General features: G+C 50.9%; 2 protein-coding genes across 3 annotated transcripts in view; both read left to right on the top strand.

Moving 5' to 3' along the window:
* The window catches only part of TRIM3 (tripartite motif containing 3), a 176,783-nt gene that overhangs the window by 124,583 nt on the left and 30,621 nt on the right, over positions 1-21,579 (top strand). Inside the window, exon 13 of one of the 2 annotated variants that reach the window (XM_068266464.1) lies at positions 15,789-21,527. The exons of the other annotated variant lie outside the window; for it this stretch is intronic. Within the exon in view, the coding sequence (XP_068122565.1) occupies positions 15,789-15,856 (68 nt within the window). The 3' untranslated portion in view covers positions 15,857-21,527. Of the gene's footprint in view, positions 1-15,788; positions 21,528-21,579 lie in introns of those variants that run through there. 2 annotated transcript variants of the gene reach the window in all.
* On the top strand, positions 11,083-21,527 carry LOC137545341 (uncharacterized). Its single transcript, XM_068266466.1, has 2 exons — positions 11,083-14,105; positions 14,461-21,527. The coding sequence occupies exon 1, from the start codon at positions 11,083-11,085 to the stop codon at positions 12,247-12,249; it is 1,167 nt and encodes a 388-aa protein (XP_068122567.1). The 3' UTR covers positions 12,250-14,105; positions 14,461-21,527.

The raw sequence follows: 21,579 nt of genomic DNA, 5'->3' as shown, positions 1-21,579 counted from the left end.
GCAGGATGGTGGGTCACTGTGGGAAGATCCCATGATTGGTTGCAGGATGGTGGGTCACTGTGGGAAGATCCCATGATTGGTTGCAGGATGGTGGGTCACTGTGGGAAGATAGAGGTCACCATGATTGGTTGCAGGATGGTGGGTCACTGTGGGGAGATAGAGGCCACCATGATTGGTTGCAGGATGGTGGGTCGCTGTGGGAAGATAGAGGCCACCATGATTGGTTGCAGGATGGTGGGTCACTGTGGGAAGATAGAGGCCACCATGATTGGTTGCAGGATGATGGGTCACTGTGGGAAGATAGAGGTCACCATGATTGGTTGCAGGATGGTGGGTCTCTGTGGGAAGATAGAGGTCACCATGGTTGGTTGCAGGATGGTGGGTCTCTGTGGGAAGATAGAGGTCACCATGATTGGTTGCAGGATGGTGGGTCACTGTGGGAAGATAGAGGTCACCATGATTGGTTGCAGGATGGTGGGTCACTGTGGGGAGATAGAGGTCACCTCACCATGATTGGTTGCAGGATGGTGGGTCACTGTGGGAAGATAGAGGCCACCATGATTGGTTGCAGGATGGTGGGTCACTGTGGGAAGATAGAGGTCACCATGATTGGTTGCAGGATGGTGGGTCACTGTGGGAAGATAGAGGTCACCATGATTGGTTTCAGGATGGTGGGTCACTGTGGGAAGATAGAGGTCACCATGATTGGTTGCAGGATAATGGGTCACTGTGGGGAGATAGAGGTCACCTCACCATGATTGGTTGCTGGATGGTGGGTCACTGTGGGGAGATAGAGGTCACCATGATTGGTTGCAGGATGGTGGGTCACTGTGGGAAGATAGAGGTCACCTCACCATGATTGGTTGCAGGATAATGGGTCACTGTGGGGAGATAGAGGTCACCTCACCATGATTGGTTGCTGGATGGTGGGTCACTGTGGGGAGATAGAGGTCACCTCACCATGATTGGTTGCTGGATGGTGGGTCACTGTGGGGAGATAAAGGTCACCATGATTGGTTGCAGGATAATGGGTCACTGTGGGGAGATAGAGGTCACCTCACCATGATTGGTTGCTGGATGGTGGGTCACTGTGGGGAGATAGAGGTCACCATGATTGGTTGCAGGATGGTGGGTCACTGTGGGGAGATAGAGGTCACCTCACCATGATTGGTTGCAGGATGGTGGGTCACTGTGGGAAGATAGAGGTCACCATGATTGGTTGCAGGATGGTGGGTCACTGTGGGAAGATAGAGGTCACCATGATTGGTTGCTGGATGGTCGGTCACTTTGGGAAGATAGAGGTCACCATGATTGGTTGCAGGATGGTGGGTCACTGTGGGGAGATAGAGGCCACCATGATTGGTTGCAGGATGGTGGGTCACTGTGGGAAGATAGAGGTCACCATGATTGGTTGCAGGATGGTGGGTCACTGTGGGAAGATAGAGGTCACCTCACCATGATTGGTTGCAGGATGGTGGGTCACTGTGGGAAGATAGAGGTCACCATGATTGGTTGCAGGATGGTGGGTCACTGTGGGGAGATAGAGGTCACCATGATTGGTTGCAGGATGGTGGGTCACTGTGGGGAGATAGAGGTCACCATGATTGGTTGCAGGATGGTGGGTCACTGTGGGGAGATAGAGGCCACCATGATTGGTTGCAGGATGGTGGGTCACTGTGGGAAGATAGAGGTCACCATGATTGGTTTCAGGATGGTGGGTCACTGTGGGAAGATAGAGGTCACCATGATTGGTTGCAGGATGGTGGGTCACTGTGGGGAGATAGAGGTCACCTCACCATGATTGGTTGCAGGATGGTGGGTCACTGTGGGAAGATCCCATGATTGGTTGCAGGATGGTGGGTCACTGTGGGAAGATAGAGGTCACCATGATTGGTTGCAGGATGGTGGGTCACTGTGGGAAGATAGAGGTCACCATGATTGGTTGCAGGATGGTGGGTCACTGTGGGGAGATAGAGGTCACCTCACCATGATTGGTTGCAGGATGGTGGGTCACTGTGGGGAGATCCCATGATTGGTTGCAGGATGGTGGGTCACTGTGGGAAGATAGAGGTCACCATGATTGGTTGCAGGGTGGTGGGTCACTGTGGGGAGATAGAGGTCACCATGATTGGTTGCAGGGTGGTGGGTCACTGTGGGAAGATAGAGGTCACCATGATTGGTTGCAGGATGGTGGGTCACTGTGGGGAGATAGAGGTCACCTCACCATGATTGGTTGCAGGATGGTGGGTCACTGTGGGGAGATCCCATGATTGGTTGCAGGATGGTGGGTCACTGTGGGAAGATCCCATGATTGGTTGCAGGATGGTGGGTCACTGTGGGAAGATCCCATGATTGGTTGCAGGATGGTGGGTCACTGTGGGAAGATAGAGGTCACCATGATTGGTTGCAGGATGGTGGGTCACTGTGGGGAGATAGAGGCCACCATGATTGGTTGCAGGATGGTGGGTCGCTGTGGGAAGATAGAGGCCACCATGATTGGTTGCAGGATGGTGGGTCACTGTGGGAAGATAGAGGCCACCATGATTGGTTGCAGGATGATGGGTCACTGTGGGAAGATAGAGGTCACCATGATTGGTTGCAGGATGGTGGGTCTCTGTGGGAAGATAGAGGTCACCATGATTGGTTGCAGGATGGTGGGTCTCTGTGGGAAGATAGAGGTCACCATGATTGGTTGCAGGATGGTGGGTCACTGTGGGAAGATAGAGGTCACCATGATTGGTTGCAGGATGGTGGGTCACTGTGGGGAGATAGAGGTCACCTCACCATGATTGGTTGCAGGATGGTGGGTCACTGTTGGAAGATAGAGGCCACCATGATTGGTTGCAGGATGGTGGGTCACTGTGGGAAGATAGAGGTCACCATGATTGGTTGCAGGATGGTGGGTCACTGTGGGAAGATAGAGGTCACCATGATTGGTTGCAGGATGGTTGGTCACTGTGGGAAGATCCCATGATTGGTTGCAGGGTGGTGGGTCACTGTGGGAAGATCCCATGATTGGTTGCAGGGTGGTGGGTCACTGTGGGAAGATAGAGGTCACTATGATTGGTTGCAGGATGGTTGGTCACTGTGGGAAGATCCCATGATTGGTTGCAGGATGGTGGGTCACTGTGGGAAGATCCCATGATTGGTTGCAGGATGGTGGGTCTCTGTGGGAAGATAGAGGTCACCATGATTGGTTGCAGGATGGTGGGTCACTGTGGGAAGATAGAGGTCACCATGATTGGTTGCAAGATGGTGGGTCTCTGTGGGAAGATAGAGGTCACCATGATTGGTTGCAGGATGGTGGGTCACTGTGGGAAGATAGAGGTCACCATGATTGGTTGCAGGATGGTGGGTCACTGTGGGAAGATAGAGGTCACCATGATTGGTTGCAGGATGGTGGGTCACTGTGGGAAGATCCCACGATTGGTTGCAGGGTGGTGGGTCACTGTGGGAAGATAGAGGTCACCATGATTGGTTGCAGGATGGTGGGTCTCTGTGGGAAGATAGAGGTCACCATGATTGGTTGCAGGATGGTGGGTCTCTGTGGGAAGATAGAGGTCACCATGATTGGTTGCAGGATGGTTGGTCACTGTGGGAAGATAGAGGTCACCATGATTGGTTGCAGGATGGTGGGTCACTGTGGGGAGATAGAGGTCACCTCACCATGATTGGTTGCAGGATGGTGGGTCACTGTGGGAAGATAGAGGTCACCATGATTGGTTGCAGGATGGTGGGTCACTGTGGGGAGATAGAGGTCACCTCACCATGATTGGTTGCAGGATGGTGGGTCACTGTGGGAAGATAGAGGCCACCATGATTGGTTGCAGGATGATGGGTCACTGTGGGAAGATAGAGGTCACCATGATTGGTTGCAAGATGGTGGGTCACTGTGGGAAGATAGAGGTCACCATGATTGGTTGGAGGATGGTGGGTCACTGTGGGAAGATAGAGGTCACCATGATTGGTTGCAGGATGGTTGGTCACTGTGGGAAGATCCCATGATTGGTTGCAGGGTGGTGGGTCACTGTGGGAAGATCCCATGATTGGTTGCAGGGTGGTGGGTCACTGTGGGAAGATCCCATGATTGGTTGCAGGATGGTGGGTCACTGTGGGAAGATCCCATGATTGGTTGCAGGGTGGTGGGTCACTGTGGGAAGATAGAGGTCACTATGATTGGTTGCAGGATGGTTGGTCACTGTGGGAAGATAGAGGTCACCATGATTGGTTGCAGGATGGTGGGTCACTGTGGGAAGATCCCATGATTGGTTGCAGGATGGTGGGTCTCTGTGGGAAGATAGAGGTCACCATGATTGGTTGCAGGATGGTGGGTCTCTGTTGGAAGATAGAGGTCACCATGATTGGTTGCAGGATGGTGGGTCACTGTGGGAAGATAGAGGTCACCATGATTGGTTGCAGGATGGTTGGTCACTGTGGGGAGATAGGTCACCATGATTGGTTGCAGGATGGTGGGTCACTGTGGGGAGATAGGTCACCTCACCATGATTGGTTGCAGGATGGTGGGTCACTGTGGGAAGATAGAGGTCACCATGATTGGTTGCAGGATGGTGGGTCACTGTGGGAAGATAGAGGCCACCATGATTGGTTGCAGGATGGTGGGTCTCTGTGGGAAGATAAAGGTCACCATGATTGGTTGCAGGATGGTGGGTCACTGTGGGGAGATAGAGGTCACCTCACCATGATTGGTTGCAGGATGGTGGGTCACTGTGGGGGGATAGCGGTCACCTCACCATGATTGGTTGCAGGATGGTGGGTCACTGTGGGGAGATAGAGGTCACCATGATTGGTTGCAGGATGGTGGGTCACTGTGGGAAGATAGAGGTCACCATGATTGGTTGCAGGATGGTGGGTCACTGTGGGGAGATAGAGGTCACCATGATTGGTTGCAGGATGGTGGGTCACTGTGGGGAGATAGAGGTCACCATGATTGGTTGCAGGATGGTGGGTCACTGTGGGAAAAAAGACGTCACCTCACTGTGATTGGTTGTAGGGTTACTGAAGAAATGCGGGGGATACATGGCAATTAGTAGTGAAGAATTAAATGACCCATCTTATTGCTAGGGAATCAGTATGGACAGTAGATGGTGAGATGACTTTCATGGGCTGACTATGCAGATGATGTGTTGCTATGGAAAGATGATGGTGAGGTGGACCTTATTATTGATTAGGTAGCAGGAAGGTGCGTTATGGATAGTGGTGGTCTTACAGTGCTGACTAGAGGACATTTGGTCACTGTAGACAGATGCTGGTATGATACCCTCAGAGGATGACTGTGCAAAGTTGGTGCTTATGTGACTGTGATAGTAAGCAGGACCAGTGGATACATTTTGGTAGATGGTGGGATGACCTCATGGTATAGAAGCAGGAAAATGGTCTACCATGAAAAGTCAGCAATGAGATGATGGCTGGCAGGATGTTGTATCAATCTGAAAAGATGGTCAGAGGTGACCTCGCTGGAAGACGGGCCCTTGGGAATGATGAATAGAGGTGGTCTCAGAGGAAGACGGAGGTGACCTTACAGTGCTCTATAGTAGGAAGTGTGGTGATTGAGAAGAGATGGTGATAATGTTGTGTATGACATTGCATAGTGGCGCACTGAATGACCTGGCAGCAGGATAAAGGGGACATAGGGAAAGTAGGAGATGAGGTGAATTCACGGTAACGCCGAGAGAACATGGGTGGAAGTAACCTCACTGGATGGTGGGTCACTCAGAGAACATATCTAGAGGTGACGTCACTTCTAGGCCACAGTAACACACGGTTAGAGGGGACGTTACAGGAAGATGAGTCTCTGTGATATATGACCAGAGGTGACCTATGACCAGAGGGGACGTCACTTCTAGGCCACTGTAACACACGGTTAGAGGGGACATTACAGGAAGATGAGTGTCTGTGAAACATGACCAGAGGTGACCTCAGAGGAAGGCGGTTAGCAATGACCTCACAGTGATAGGTTGTGGGAAATAGGGGGGCTATGATAACATGATGGTAATATTGTGTATGCCACTGAGTATGTAGGGAAGCACTTCATAACCTGGTGGCAGGATAATAGGATGCTGCAAAGATGGTGGTTAGATAGCACTTACAACACTGAGCAGTGACGCACGGTATGGTCATGTGACAGGATGGTCAGTGATGCTCTGAATGGTCATGTGACAGGATGGTCAGTGACGCACTAAATGGTCATCTGACAGGATGGTCAGTGACGCACTGTATGGTAATGTGACAGGATGGTCAGTGACGCACTGAATGGTCTTGTGACAGGATGGTCAGTGATGCACTAAATGGTCATGTGACAGGATAGTCAGTGACGCACTGAATGGTCATGTGACAGGATGCAGCTTATGGAGCAGTGGAGGATGTGATATGAAGGAGATGACACAGAGGCACTTTACCTTATGGAGAGTAAGCATAGTGTCACATGAGCAGAAAACTTCTAGTCATAGCTGAAATAACTTGCCTGCCGTTGCCAGTGGTCTTCTCAAGCCTGAGGTTCCCCGGCTGTTGCCAGTGGTCTTCTCACGGCTGTGGTTCTCCAGCTGTTACCAGTGGCCTTCTCAAGCCTGAGGTGCCCCGGCTGTTGCCAGTGGTCTCCTCACGGCTGTGGTTCTCCAGCTGTTGCCAGTGGTCTCCTCAAGGCTGAGGTTCCCCGGCTGTTGCCAGTGGTCTCCTCACGGCTGTGGTTCTCCAGCTGTTGCCAGTGGTCTCCTCAAGGCTGAGGTTCCCCGGCTGTTGCCAGTGGTCTCCTCAAGGCTGAGGTTCCCCGGCTGTTGCCAGTGGCCTTCTCAAGCCTGAGGTGCCCCGGCTGTTGCCAGTGGTCTCCTCACGGCTGTGGTTCTCCAGCTGTTGCCAGTGGTCTCCTCAAGGCTGAGGTTCCCCGGCTGTTGCCAGTGGTCTCCTCACGGCTGTGGTTCTCCAGCTGTTGCCAGTGGTCTCCTCAAGGCTGAGGTTCCCCGGCTGTCATGGTGATTCTGTATCCTCACCTTTAGCCAGTCACGTTGAACCAGCAACTGTAGAACTCTTGCATGTTTGTTTCAGGTGATTGGCTAACTGAGCAGTGATAACCGGATAACCAGCAAAGGTAACATTTCCCGAAGGTCCTCTAATAGTCAGTGTCCCAGATGGGGGGAGTACTTTCACTTCCTGGACTGGGGGCACTCGGGTGGCTACAGCTGGCCCATGAGAACACCTGGGCCCATATGCAATTAGCTTTTTCTCCTAGGTGATATCTTCACATATTGTCCATAAAATGCCTTTTCGACCACCAGCGAGCAGATAATAGTTGTTCACCTACTTTTTGGTGCTTTTTCATTTGCGAAGTGCTGAAACGTTATTTTAAAGAGAAATTTAAAACTTTCTCCCAAGAAAAAACGCAGGAGAAAAGGTGAACTGCATAAGTGCCTGTATAGGAAGTGAGGAGAGATCTAACAACCCCTCCCACCCTACATAGATGCCACACTTTCTTCCACCTCCTTTCTCTGTGACCTCTTTCTCTGGGGCAGGAGGTGGACGAGAAGGAGCTTGTTGTGACATTTGTCTGGTCTTAGGCTGATGGTGGAGGGTCCCATGGGTGGCCTTTACCTGGATTTGTCTGCTCATGTGACACTCCCCCGAGTGGGAGGGATGGAGTGGAGCATGTGATGAGAAGGAGCCAATAGTCCGGCTGGTAAGGCTGGAGGAAGGAGTCGTGTGTATGGAAAGGGATGCAATGTTTGTGCCGTGTGCCGTCATGTAAAAGTATTGTCTACTTTTATACTTTCTATTTATGTTGTAACACATTTTGTTTGGTCTTTGGAGATTGTTTACAGATAGGGAGTGGCCATTCTTGGTGGCTCCTCCTCCACTTCACCGCTTTCTCCTTTTCCTTTGCTAGGAGGAAGTTTGGTGGAATGTTGCATGCCACTTTTTTTTAATATAATTATTATTTTATTTTATATTAATGGCAGTGTCTTAATGATGTGCCAATCCCTGTAGGAGGTATTGGTGATGTAATAGGTTTGGCTAGGATTGGGTAAGTGTTGTATGATGGACATTTTCTCAACTGAAGACTGCAGGATGCAGATTCTGCCCCAAACAGAACAACGATCTGTCGGGGGAACTGAGCAGATCTCCTATGCTTTTCAGGGGAGATCCCTGCCCAAACCAGTCAAATCTGGACCACTTGCAGGTCTTGGGTTCACCATTGATTCCACTATGTCCACATATGGTATACGCCACAGATTTGCTGATCTCTATGGTTAATTCCCCTTCAGATTGAATGAAGACCTGAATAGAGTCTAGCCTCGAAGGGTTGATGCTTCGGATTTGTAGTAGATGAGGTAGATCAATCAGCAGTTCTCTGGCCAAACTCTGTATCTGGATTGTGGTGCCCATACCAATCACCTGTTCCCTGGCCAAACTCTGTATCTGGGTTGTGGTGCCCATACCAATCACCTGTTCCTGGCCAAACTCTGTATCTGGGTTGTGGTGCTCATACCAATCACCGGTTCCCTGGCCAAACTCTGTATCTGGGTTGTGGTGCTGGTGCCAATCACCATTCCCTGGCCAAACTCTGTATCTGGGTTGTGGTGCCCATACCAATCACCTGTTCCCTGGCCAAACTCTGTATCTGGGTTGTGGTGCCCATACCAATCACCTGTTCCTGGCCAAACTCTGTATCTGGGTTGTGGTGCCCATACCAATCACCGGTTCCCTGGCCAAACTCTGTATCTGGGTTGTGGTGCTGGTGCCAATCACCGTTCCCTGGCCAAACTCTGTATTTGGGTTGTGGTGCCCATACTAATCACCGGTTCCCTGGCCAAACTCTGTATCTGGGTTGTGGTGCCCAAACCAATCACCTGTTCCCTGGCCAAACTCTGTATCTGGGTTGTGGTGCCCATACCAATCACCTGTTCCTGGCCAAACTCTGTATCTGGGTTGTGGTGCCCATACCAATCACCGGTTCCCTGGCAAAACTCTGTATCTGGGTTGTGGTGCTGGTGCCAATCACCGTTCTCTGGCCAAACTCTGTATCTGGGCGTGGTGCCCATACCAATCACCTGTTCCTGGCCAAACTCTGTATCTGGGTTGTGGTGCCTATACCAATCACCGGTTCCCTGGCCAAACTCTGTATCTGGGTTGTGGTGCCTATACCAATCACCGGTTCCCTGGCCAAACTCTGTATCTGGGTTGTGGTGCCCATACCAATCACCGGTTCCCTGGCCAAACTCTGTATCTGGGTTGTGGTGGCCATACCAATCACCAGTTCCCTGACCAAACTCTGTATCTGGGTTGTGGTGCCCATACCAATCACCTGTTCCTGGCCAAACTCTGTATCTGGGTTGTGGTGCCCATACCAATCACCGGTTCCCTGGCCAAACTCTGTATCTGGGTTGTGGTGCTGGTGCCAATCACCGTTCCCTGGCCAAACTCTGTATCTGGGTTGTGGTGCCCATACTAATCACCGGTTCCCTGGCCAAACTCTGTATCTGGGTTGTGGTGCCCATACCAATCACCTGTTCCCTGGCCAAACTCTGTATCTGGGTTGTGGTGCCCATACCAATCGCCTGTTTCTGGCCAAACTCTGTATCTGGGTTGTGGTGCCCATACCAATCACCGGTTCCGTGGCCAAACTCTGTATCTGGGTTGTGGTGCCCATACCAATCACCAGTTCCCTGACCAAACTCTGTATCTGGGTTGTGGTGCCCATACCAATCACCTGTTCCCTGGCCAAACTCTGTATCTGGGTTGTGGTGCCCATACTAATCACCTGTTCCTGGCCAAACTCTGTATCTGGGTTGTGGTGCCCATACCAATCACCGGTTCCCTGGCCAAACTCTGTATCTGGGTTGTGGTGCTGAGGCCAATCACCGTTCCCTGGCCAAACTCTGTATCTGGGTTGTGGTGCCCATACTAATCACCGGTTCCCTGGCCAAACTCTGTATCTGGGTTGTGGTGCCCATACCAATCACCTGTTCCCTGGCCAAACTCTGTATCTGGGTTGTGGTGCCCATACCAATCGCCTGTTCCTGGCCAAACTCTGTATCTGGGTTGTGGTGCCCATACCAATCACCGGTTCCCTGGCCAAACTCTGTATCTGGGTTGTGGTGCCCATACCAATCACCGGTTCCCTGGCCAAACTCTGTATCTGGGTTGTGGTGCCCATACCAATCACCAGTTCCCTGACCAAACTCTGTATCTGGGTTGTGGTGCCCATACCAATCACCTGTTCCCTGGCCAAACTCTTTATCTGGGTTGTGGTGCCCATACTAATCACCTGTTCCTGGCCAAACTCTGTATCTGGGTTGTGGTGCCCATACCAATCACCGGTTCCCTGGCCAAACTCTGTATCTGGGTTGTGGTGCCCATACCAATCACCGGTTCCCTGGCCAAACTCTGTATCTGGGTTGTGGTGCCCATACCAATCACCAGTTCCCTGACCAAACTCTGTATCTGGGTTGTGGTGCCCATACCAATCACCTGTTCCCTGGCCAAACTCTGTATCTGGGTTGTGGTGCCCATACTAATCACCTGTTCCTGGCCAAACTCTGTATCTGGGTTGTGGTGCCCATACCAATCACCGGTTCCTGGCCAAACTCTGTATCTGGGTTGTGGTGCTGGTGCCAATCACCGGTTCCCTGGCCAAACTCTGTATCTGGCTTGTGGTGCCCATACTAATCACCGGTTCCCTGGCCAAACTCTGTATCTGGGTTGTGGTGCCCATACCAATCACCGGTTCCCTGGCCAAACTCTGTATCTGGGTTGTGGTGCCCATACCAATCCCCAGTTCCCTGACCAAACTCTGTATCTGGGTTGTGGTGCCCATACCAATCACCTGTTCCCTGGCCAAACTCTGTATCTGGGTTTTGGTGCCCATACTAATCACCTGTTCCTGGCCAAACTCTGTATCTGGGTTGTGGTGCCCATACCAATCACCGGTTCCCTGGCCAAACTCTGTATCTGGGTTGTGGTGCCCATACCAATCACCAGTTCCAAGACCAAACTCTGTATCTGGGTTGTGTTGCCCATACCAATCACCTGTTGCTGGCCAAACTCTGTATCTGGGTTGTGGTGCCCATACCAATGACCGGTTCCCGGCCAAACTCTGTATCTGGGTTGTGGTGCCCATACCAATCACCTGTTCCTGGCCAAACTCTGTATCTGGGTTGTGGTGCCCATACCAATCACCGGTTCCCAGCTAAACTCTGTATTTGGGTTGTGGTGCCCATACCAATCACCGGTTCCGTGGCCAAACTCTGTATCTGGGTTGTGGTGCCCATACCAATCACCTGTTCCCTGGCCAAACTCTGTATCTGGGTTGTGGTGCCCATACCAATCGCCTGTTCCTGGCCAAACTCTGTATCTGGGTTGTGGTGCCCATACCAATCACCGGTTCCCTGGCCAAACTCTGTATCTGGGTTGTGGTGCTGGTGCCAATCACCGTTCCCTGGCCAAACTCTGTATCTGGGTTGTGGTGCCCATACTAATCACCGGTTCCCTGGCCAAACTCTGTATCTGGGTTGTGGTGCCCATACCAATCACCTGTTCCCTGGCCAAACTCTGTATCTGGGTTGTGGTGCCCATACCAATCGCCTGTTCCTGGCCAAACTCTGTATCTGGGTTGTGGTGCCCATACCAATCACCGGTTCCCTGGCCAAACTCTGTATCTGGGTTGTGGTGCCCATACCAATCACCGGTTCCCTGGCCAAACTCTGTATCTGGGTTGTGGTGCCCATACCAATCCCCAGTTCCCTGACCAAACTCTGTATCTGGGTTGTGGTGCCCATACCAATCACCTGTTCCCTGGCCAAACTCTGTATCTGGGTTTTGGTGCCCATACTAATCACCTGTTCCTGGCCAAACTCTGTATCTGGGTTGTGGTGCCCATACCAATCACCGGTTCCCTGGCCAAACTCTGTATCTGGGTTGTGGTGCCCATACCAATCACCAGTTCCAAGACCAAACTCTGTATCTGGGTTGTGTTGCCCATACCAATCACCTGTTGCTGGCCAAACTCTGTATCTGGGTTGTGGTGCCCATACCAATGACCGGTTTCCGGCCAAACTCTGTATCTGGGTTGTGGTGCCCATACCAATCACCGGTTGCCTGGCCAAACTCTGTATCTGGGTTGTGGTGCCCATACCAATCACCAGTTCCCTGACCAAACTCTTTATCTGGGTTGTGGTGCCCATACCAATCACCTATTCCTGGCCAAACTCTGTATCTGGGTTGTGGTGCCCATACCAATGACCGGTTCCCGGCCAAACTCTGTATCTGGGTTGTGGTGCCCATACCAATCACCTGTTCCTGGCCAAACTCTGTATCTGGGTTGTGGTGCCCATACCAATCACCGGTTCCCAGCTAAACTCTGTATTTGGGTTGTGGTGCCCATACCAATCACCGGTTCCGTGGCCAAACTCTGTATCTGGGTTGTGGTGACCATACCAATCATCTGTTCCCTGGCCAAACTCTGTATCTGGGTTGTGGTGACCATACCAATCACCTGTTCCCTGGCCAAACTCTGTATCTGGTTTGTGGTGCCCATACCAATCACCGGTTCCCTGGCCAAACTCTGTATCTGGGTTGTGGTGCCCATACCAATCACTGGTTCCCTGGCCAAACTCTGTATCTGGGTTGTGGTGCCCATACCAATCACCTGTTCCCTGGCCAAACTCTGTATCTGGGTTGTGGTGCCCATACCAATCACCGGTTCCCGGCCAAACTCTGTATCTGGGTTGTGGTGCCCATACCAATCACCGGTTCCCAGCTGAACTCTGTATTTGGGTTGTGGTGCCCATACCAATCACTGGTTCCCTGGCCAAACTCTGTATCTGGGTTGTGGTGCCCATACCAATCACCGGTTCCCTGGCCAAACTCTGTATCTGGGTTGTGGTGCCCATACCAATCACCGGTTCCTGGCCAAACTCTGTATCTGGGTTGTGGTGCCCATACCAATCACTGGTTCCCTGGCCAAACTCTGTATCTGGGTTGTGGTGCCAATACCAATCACCTGTTCCTGGCCAAACTCTGTATCTGGGTTGTGGTGCCCATACCAATCACCGGTTCCCAGCTAAACTCTGTATTTGGGTTGTGGTGCCCATACCAATCACTGGTTCCCTGGCCAAACTCTGTATCTGGGTTGTGGTGCCCATACCAATCACCGGTTCCTGGCCAAACTCTGTATCTAGGTTGTGGTGCCCATACCAATCACCAGTTCCCTGGCCAAACTCTGTATCTGGGTTGTGGTGCCCATACCAATCACCAGTTCCCTGGCCAAACTCTGTATCTGGGTTGTGGTGCCCATACTAATCACCGGTGGCCTGGCCAAACTCTGTATCTGGGTTGTGGTGCCCATACCAATCACCTGTTCCCTGGCCAAACTCTGTATCTGGGTTGTGGTGCCCATACCAATCACCAGTTCCCTGACCAAACTCTGTATCTGGGTTGTGGTGCCCATACCAATCACCGGTTCCCTGGCCAAACTCTGTATCTGGGTTGTGGTGCCCATACCAATCACCGGTTCCCTGGCCAAACTCTGTATCTGGGTTGTGGTGCCCATACCAATCACCGGTTCCCTGACCAAGCTCTGTATCTGGGTTGTGGTGCCCATACCAATCACCGGTTCCCTGGCCAAACTCTGTATCTGGGTTGTGGTGCCCATACCAATCACCGGTTCCCTGGCCAAACTCTGTATCTGGGTTGTGGTGCCCATACCAATCACCTGTTCCTGGCCAAACTCTGTATCTGGGTTGTGGTGCCCATACCAATCACCGGTTCCCTGACCAAACTCTTTATCTGGGTTGTGGTGCCCATACCAATCACCTGTTCCTGGCCAAACTCTGTATCTGGGTTGTGGTGCCCATACCAATGACTGGTTCCCAGCCAAACTCTGTATCTGGGTTGTGGTGCCCATACCAATCACCTGTTCCTGGCCAAACTCTGTATCTGGGTTGTGGTGCCCAGACCAATCACCTGTTCCTGGCCAAACTCTGTATCTGGGTTGTGGTGCCCATACCAATCACCTGTTCCCCGCCAAACTCTGTATCTGGGTTGTGGTGCCCATACTAATCACTGGTTCCCTGGCCAAACTCTGTATCTGGGTTGTGGTGCCCATACCAATCACCGGTTCCCTGGCCAAACCCTGTATCTGGGTTGTGGTGCCCATACCAATCACCGGTGGCCTGGCCAAACTCTGTATCTTAGTTGTGGTGCCCATACCAATCACCGGTTCCCTGGCCAACCTCTGTATCTGGGTTGTGGTGCCCATATACCAATCACCGGTTCCCTGACCAAACTCTGTATCTGGGTTGTGGTGCCCATACCAATCACCGGTTCCCTGGCCAAACTCTGTATCTGGGTTGTGGTGCTGGTGCCAATCACCGTTCCCTGGCCAAACTGTATCTGGGTTGTGGTGCCCATACCAATCACCGGTTCCCTGGCCAAACTCTGTATCTGGGTTAGGTGCCCATACCAATCACCTGTTCCTGGCCAAACTCTGTATTTGGGTTGTGGTGCCCATACCAATGACCGGTTCCCGGCCAAACTCTGTATCTGGGTTCTGGTGCCCATACCAATCATCGGTTCCCTGGCCAAACTCTGTATCTGGGTTGTGGTGCCCATACCAATCACCGGTTCCTGGCCAAACTCTGTATCTGGGTTGTGGTGCCCATACCAATCACCGGTTTCCTGGCCAAACTCTGTATCTGGGTTGTGGTGCCCATACCAATCACCGGGGGCCTGGCCAAACTCTTTTTCTGGGTTGTGGTGCCCATACCAATCACCGGTTCCTGGCCAAACTCTGTATCTGGGTTGTGGTGCCCATACCAATCACCGGTTTCCTGGCCAAACTCTGTATCTGGGTTGTGGTGCCCATACCAATCACCGGTGGCCTGGCCAAACTCTGTATCTGGGTTGTGGTGCCCATACCAATCACCGGTTCCTGGCCAAACTCTGTATCTGGGTTGTGGTGCCCATACCAATCACCGGTTCCCTGACCAAACTCTGTATCTGGGTTGTGGTGCCCATACCAATCACCGGTTCCCTGGCCAAACTCTGTATCTGGGTTGTGGTGCCATGTCATGTTTCTTAGGCAATTGTTTCCCTAACAGCCCCATGTGACAGGAAGTGGGCAGCTCCCACTGTGGAGGGCAGAATTTGCATGCTGCACTTTGTCAGAAAATCTCCGGATGTAGCACCCCCGGCTGCATCTCTGATGACTGTGTGTATAAGAACACAGAATTCAGCAAGTCTTTGCCTTCAAACCTTTGTACAAATGTATTTGTTACTAATTCCATAGGAGAACTCAGAGGAGGGATTTGTCTGGTGAGGGATGTAGAGGTCTTTGTAGAGTGAGATGACCTCATTCCTAGCTAGTAGGTCACCAGACATGAGGAAAATTAGAGTCAAATTCAGGTACAACAGGAATTGGGATTTTCTCGATCTGGAACTTTGGAGGGGTCAGTCAGGTTGACAACTGCTGGTGAATCGATCAGCAGATCCCGATTAGCCCACGCAGAGTTCTCGTTCATACTGAATTTGCATTTTGCTTGAACTATCTGTTGGTCACGAATGTGGAGGCAGTTAGTTTAAGGGATCTAATGGTTGGGTGACATCTCGGCATACATTTCCTCCTCAGAGTTCTGTTACTCAGAGTGAGGGATCTAATGGTTGGGTGACATCTCAGCATACATTTCCCTCCTCAGAGTTCTGCTACTCGCCAAACTTTGAAGTATCTGGTTTGGGAGAAGTTACAAGGGAGAAATATATATATATGTATTTTCACACTCCAGGAATGGAATTACTCCAGTTGTCTGAGATTCTACAGACAGGCAGTAGTGGCCATCGATGGGGAACATGAATTATACAAAATGACTGAAGTGTGGGGAGTCTCTCATAAAAAAGGGATTTATGCTGCAACCATCACCTTTCTTTCTACATATATAAATCATGAAATCACCTGGAGGTGTACATGGCCCAGTATGATATCCAACCATTTATTCTTGAAGGGTGTTGTATCAGAGAATACAAGATCTGCCACTTGGTAAGAGATTGGCTTTGACTGGTTATGAAAGGTGTTGAGCATATGGCGAAGTGGTTGAGAATAACCCTGAGAATGGAGGATAACTGTTTGTGTGGTTGGGGAGAGGCATAGGTTGGCTCGGTAGGGAAGGGGTTGAGTAATTGGCGAAGTAATTGAGAATAACCCTGACAACACAGGATGACTGTTTGTGTGGTTGGTGAGAGGCATAGGTTGGCTTGGTATGGAAGGGGTTGAGGAGTGTGTATTCCAATTCCAGATCTCAACAATCTCTAAAAACATTCAACACCAACTAACATGACCAGCCAACATCTACCTCTGTCCAACAGCAACACCGACTAACATGACCAGCCAACATCCACCTCTGACCAATAGCAACACCGACTAATGTGACTAGCCTACATCCACATCTGACCAACAGCAACACCGACTATTATGACCAGCCAACATCCACCTCCGACCAACAGCAACACCAACTAACATGACCAGCCAACATCTACCTCTGTCCAACAGCAACACCGACTAACATGACCAGCCAGCATTCACCTCTGACCAACAGCAACACCGACTAATATGACCAGCCAACATCCACCTCCGACCAAAAGCAACACCAGCTAACATGACCAGCCAACATCCACCTCCGACCAACAGCAACACCGACTAACATGACTAGCCAACACCCACATCTGACCAACAACAACACCGACTAACATGACCAGCCAACATCCACCTCCGACGTACAGCAACACCGACTAACATGACCAGCCAACATTCACCTCTGATCAACAGCAACACAGACTAACATGACCAACCAACATTCACCTCTGATCAACAGCAACACCGACTAACATGAGCAGCCAACATCCACCTCTGACCAACAACAACACCGACTAACATGATATTCAAAAAATGTGGCAGTGGCAGAAAATATTTTTCTTTCAGGCAGGGCGTACACTCCCATACAATCACCAGAAACAACTATTAATTGTGATAATCGTATCAAAATTTATTAATCCTAAACATGTTCCTATGTATAGTGAAATAATAAAAAACACATGGGATGGCCACCCCGTCACGCTACATCCACCTCACTCACCACTCATCTCAGCATGCACACGCCGGCATCTAAAGCTAGATAGAATAAGCATTGATGCACTCCAGCAGTGTTAGCAGAAGCTTGAATATAAATGTTGCAATTGCCATGCAGCAAGCAGGTCACCATTAAGAGAGCAATATGGCACAGAGCATAGCACACAGGCAGGGAAAACAGTCCAGCAATCCACGTCTCAACATTGATTCCACTGGTAAATACTGTTAACTGTTGTGTTAGACAGCCTGGATATCACACGCACACTACTGCCTTCGAATCAGCTTGAAAATCTCACCCAAATGCTACCAACAATGACTGCATGGATTCCATCACATTATCCCTCAGAGGGTGTATTCAACATAGAACAGTTCATCTCACCATGCTTCTGGGTAAAGGGTGAAGTGCTGGTCCTGGCGTCAGGCTGTCCCACAAATTCCACAGTGTATGTCCTGCGTGAGTCTCCTGTGAGTGCTGGGGCTTCCCCAAAGATCTCCTTCCCCTGCTCCCTGTGTAAAGTGGCAGGCAGTGCCGCTGGAGGAGACTGATGGCAAAAGTCTCAGAGTGATGCCTGGGTGGAGAGCGGGGCGGCGTGGCGTCCCATGCAGGCGGGTAGTTTCCCCGACGTTTCGCCGGCTTCCGGCTTTCTCAGGGGGCGTGGCTACCTTCGCCTACAACTTCCTCTGATATCTGCCCTTGCGGCCAATCACACGCACGCACGCTTCCGCCCATTCATGTCATCAATGCGTACGTACGTGCGCATGGGCACTGGGAGGCGAATATACGGCAGAGTGGACCATTGCAAGGTAAGGGGAGGAAAGGAAGCAGAAGGGGACGGAAAGGGGGGAGGAGAGCCCGGCGGACTCCGCTCAACACGGAGATAAACCAAAAACTAGATAATAAGGGCCACAAAGAGGTGCACAGCGCGTCACTACGCAAGTGCCTCCACATGTAGCCAATACAGCAATACTTACTGTACACCGGGCTCCATCCCCAAAACCGCCCCAATCGCACCCACCACCCATAGCCCACCGCACCGCATTAAGAATTACCCAGTTACCCATACGCACGGACACATAAAGCACATATATAACAGTACAGCTAACTGGTATTATCAAAATTTGTGACAATAAACACGTCCAAAATGAAAGCTTACTCAAAGTGTCGACGCGGAGAAAGGATATCCGTGAAGACACCATAAGGGTACATAACCCAATCAACCCTCAATAAGTTATATAGGGCAACTATGATCGAGGACTGCCACGAACGCACCCAACGGCGCATGCCAGAGCAATACCCCCAGATCCTAGGGCCCCAGAGTGCCCAAACAGGAACCGCTACATGGGCAGGAAATGGGCAAAGCTTGTCTGCTCATTGAGGCCAGGTGCCTCACAAGCCTGTAAGTTATATATCCAGCGTGATTCGCAGCGTAGGAGAAGTCTATCCAGATTGCCACCTCTTATTGTGGGGTGGATGCGATCCAGCACCATGAATCTAACACTATTGGTGCGGCTATTGTGTTCAAGGGCACAGTGCCTCGCGACAGGAGAGCCCAACTCCCCCTTCTCAATATTTTTTATATGCTCAGATATACGTTCCCTTAGTGGGCGTTTTGTTTTGCCCACATAATATGCTCCACAGTGGCATAACAATATGTACACCACTAGGATTGTCTTACAATTTCCGAAATGGGACAGTGTAACTCTCCTGCCGCAGGGCAAGGAAAAAGCCCTCCCTACCTGAATAAATTGACAGAAATCGCATCCCCCACATGTATACGTGCCCGCTGTTAAACAATGTCTCTTAGGGCTAACACCAGTGAAGTGGCTCCGTACAAGTCCATCACGCAGAGATCTTGCTCTGCGGAAAGTGAGGTCAGGTTTAGATGACACCATAGGGCCCACGACCGGATCGTTCTGTAGCAAATACCAGTGTCTATTTAAGATGCCCCTGAGTGCAGGATGCTGCGCACAATATCTGGTCAAAAAACGCAACGGACCCGCATTCCTCACAGCTTCCCGTTTCCGCGGTTGCAACAAATCCATTCTCCTACTTCGCCATGCTCTATTGAAGGCTTTGCGTAGACATCTATCGCTATACCCTCTCTTTCTAAATCTGCCACGTAAATCGTTGGCCTCGCGTAAAAATGAGACGTCGTCGGAGCAATTCCGACGGGCCCTCAAATACTGGCCCGTCGGTATGCCTCTGATCGTATGCCGGGGGTGAAAACTATCTGCGCATAATAGCGCATTAGTTGCTGTCTCTTTTCGATGCAATGTCGTGGCAAGATTGCCCTCAGGCATGATAGAGATACGAATATCCAAAAACGAGATAGAGACAGATTGTACTTCCACCGTTAATTTCAAATTTAGATTGTTCCGATTCAATAGTGACACAAAATACGTCACCTGCTTCGCGGTGCCCGTCCACAGTATCAAAATATCATCTATGTACCTGTGCCAGGACAAAACGCGGCACAGGTACATAGAGAGTCCCTCGTCAGAAAAAAACCGCTCGCTCCCAGTCCCCCAGGTACAGGTTTGCGTACGACGGGGCACATGTTGTCCCCATCGCCGCCCCCTGCACCTGGAGGTACCGGTCCCCATCAAAGGTGAAAATGTTGTCCGTCAACAAGAAATGCAACAAGTCCAGAACGAAACCGTTATGCGCAGCATCCTGCACCCCCAACTCCCGCAGGAAATTCGCCACCGCACGTACCCCCAGGTCATGGGGGATGCACGAATAGAGGGACTCGACGTCAAGGGATAGAAGGAGAGTGCCAGGCGGAACCACCACATCCTCCAGAACCCTCAGAAGGTGTGTTGTAACCTTAATAAAGGAGGGTAATCCTTGAACATGGGATTGCAGATGCTTATCCACATAGATGCTAATTTTCTCTGTCAGAGCACCTCTGCCCGAAACTATCGGGCGTCCAGGCGGTCTCTGAAGACGTTTATGCACTTTCGGCAACGCATAGAATGTTGGGAGGATGGGATCAGCAACCCTCAAGAAGGAGGACACCTCCTCATCAATGATGCCCTTCAATCGTGCACCCTCAATTAGAGAAAAGAGTTCACCCTGGCACCTCTCGACGCCGAGACCCTCGTGTAACAGCCCCGCTGACCGAGGAGGTCCATGCACATGGTCTTATAATCACCCGCTGTCATTACTACTACGTTCCCCCCCTTGTCGGAGGGTTTAATAATCCAATCTGTCCTTGTAGTCAAAAGGTCATATGCCTCGCAGTCACTACCTGTTAACTCGGAACCCCCTTCATTCGGTGTGCCGAGTCTTGCAATATCCCCCTCAACCGCACGTATAAAACACCTAATGCCCACGTTAGCAGACAGCGGTGGAAAACGTGTAGATCTACTCCTAAACTGTTGGTTGATTGTCGTGTATCGGGGTGCATGTATATTGTCCACAGCAGCAGCCCCATCCATCATCAAAGAACCGTCAGCCCCTGTCTGGCCGATCTCGTACAAAAAGTTGAGGTCTTCCAGGGCCTCATTGTCCCCTTGAGTTAAACTCACTTCTGGGGGCCCTATTGGAATGATAGTACAATCCTTCCTCTTTACAACTGACTGAAGAAAAAGTTTTCTACAGAAAAGGTGCAGGTCAACTATAAAATCAAATTTATCCAGCTGCTGAAGTGGACACCTCTGATCAACAGCAACACAGACTAACATGACCAACCAACATTCACCTCTGATCAACAGCAACACCGACTAACATGACCAGCCAACATCCACCTCTGACCAACAACAACACCGACTAACATGACCAGCCAACATCCACCTCTGACCAACAACACCACCGACTAACATGACCAGCCAGCATTCACCTCTGACCAACAACACCACCGACTAACATGACCAGCGAACATTCACCTCTGAGCAACAACACCACCGACTATCATGACCAGCCAACATCTACCTAGGGTGACCCGAGGTGAGGGTAATAGTGGGATTGTTGGTTGGTGGGGCCGGTTATGGCAGCTGGTGAAATGCTTGTGACCTGGAGTGAAGGTTATATTGGGTTTGTTGGTTGGTTGGTGTTAGCTGGTTATGGAAGGTGGTGGAATGCTGGTGGCCTGGAGTGAAGGTAATAGTGGGTTTCCTGGTTGGTGTTAGCCGGTTATGGAAGGTGGTGGAATGCTGGTGGCCTGGAGTAAGGGTGATAGTGGTTGTTGTGGGCTGGTTATGGAAGATGATGAGGTGTTTCTAGTAAGATGGTTGAGATGAAGAACGGTGACAGAGAAGTGAGATGACTGAAGATGGTGGGGGAGGGGATAAACAGAAAAGGCTGCTGGGAGTGGATTAATATTGCACCTCTGTATTATATACATTGTATGAATAGACAAGACTGAACAGCTCGCTGCAAATAAAATCCATATCACACTGCTTTGTGTCGTTATTCCTGGAAACGAGTCCAAAAAGCAGATGTCTGCACGTCG

The sequence above is a fragment of the Hyperolius riggenbachi genome, chromosome 2 (genome assembly GCF_040937935.1).
Source record: "Hyperolius riggenbachi isolate aHypRig1 chromosome 2, aHypRig1.pri, whole genome shotgun sequence".
NCBI classification, from domain to species: domain Eukaryota; kingdom Metazoa; phylum Chordata; class Amphibia; order Anura; family Hyperoliidae; genus Hyperolius; species Hyperolius riggenbachi.
Note: the sequence above shows the minus strand (reverse complement) of the source record. Positions and strands in the feature narration are given on the sequence as shown.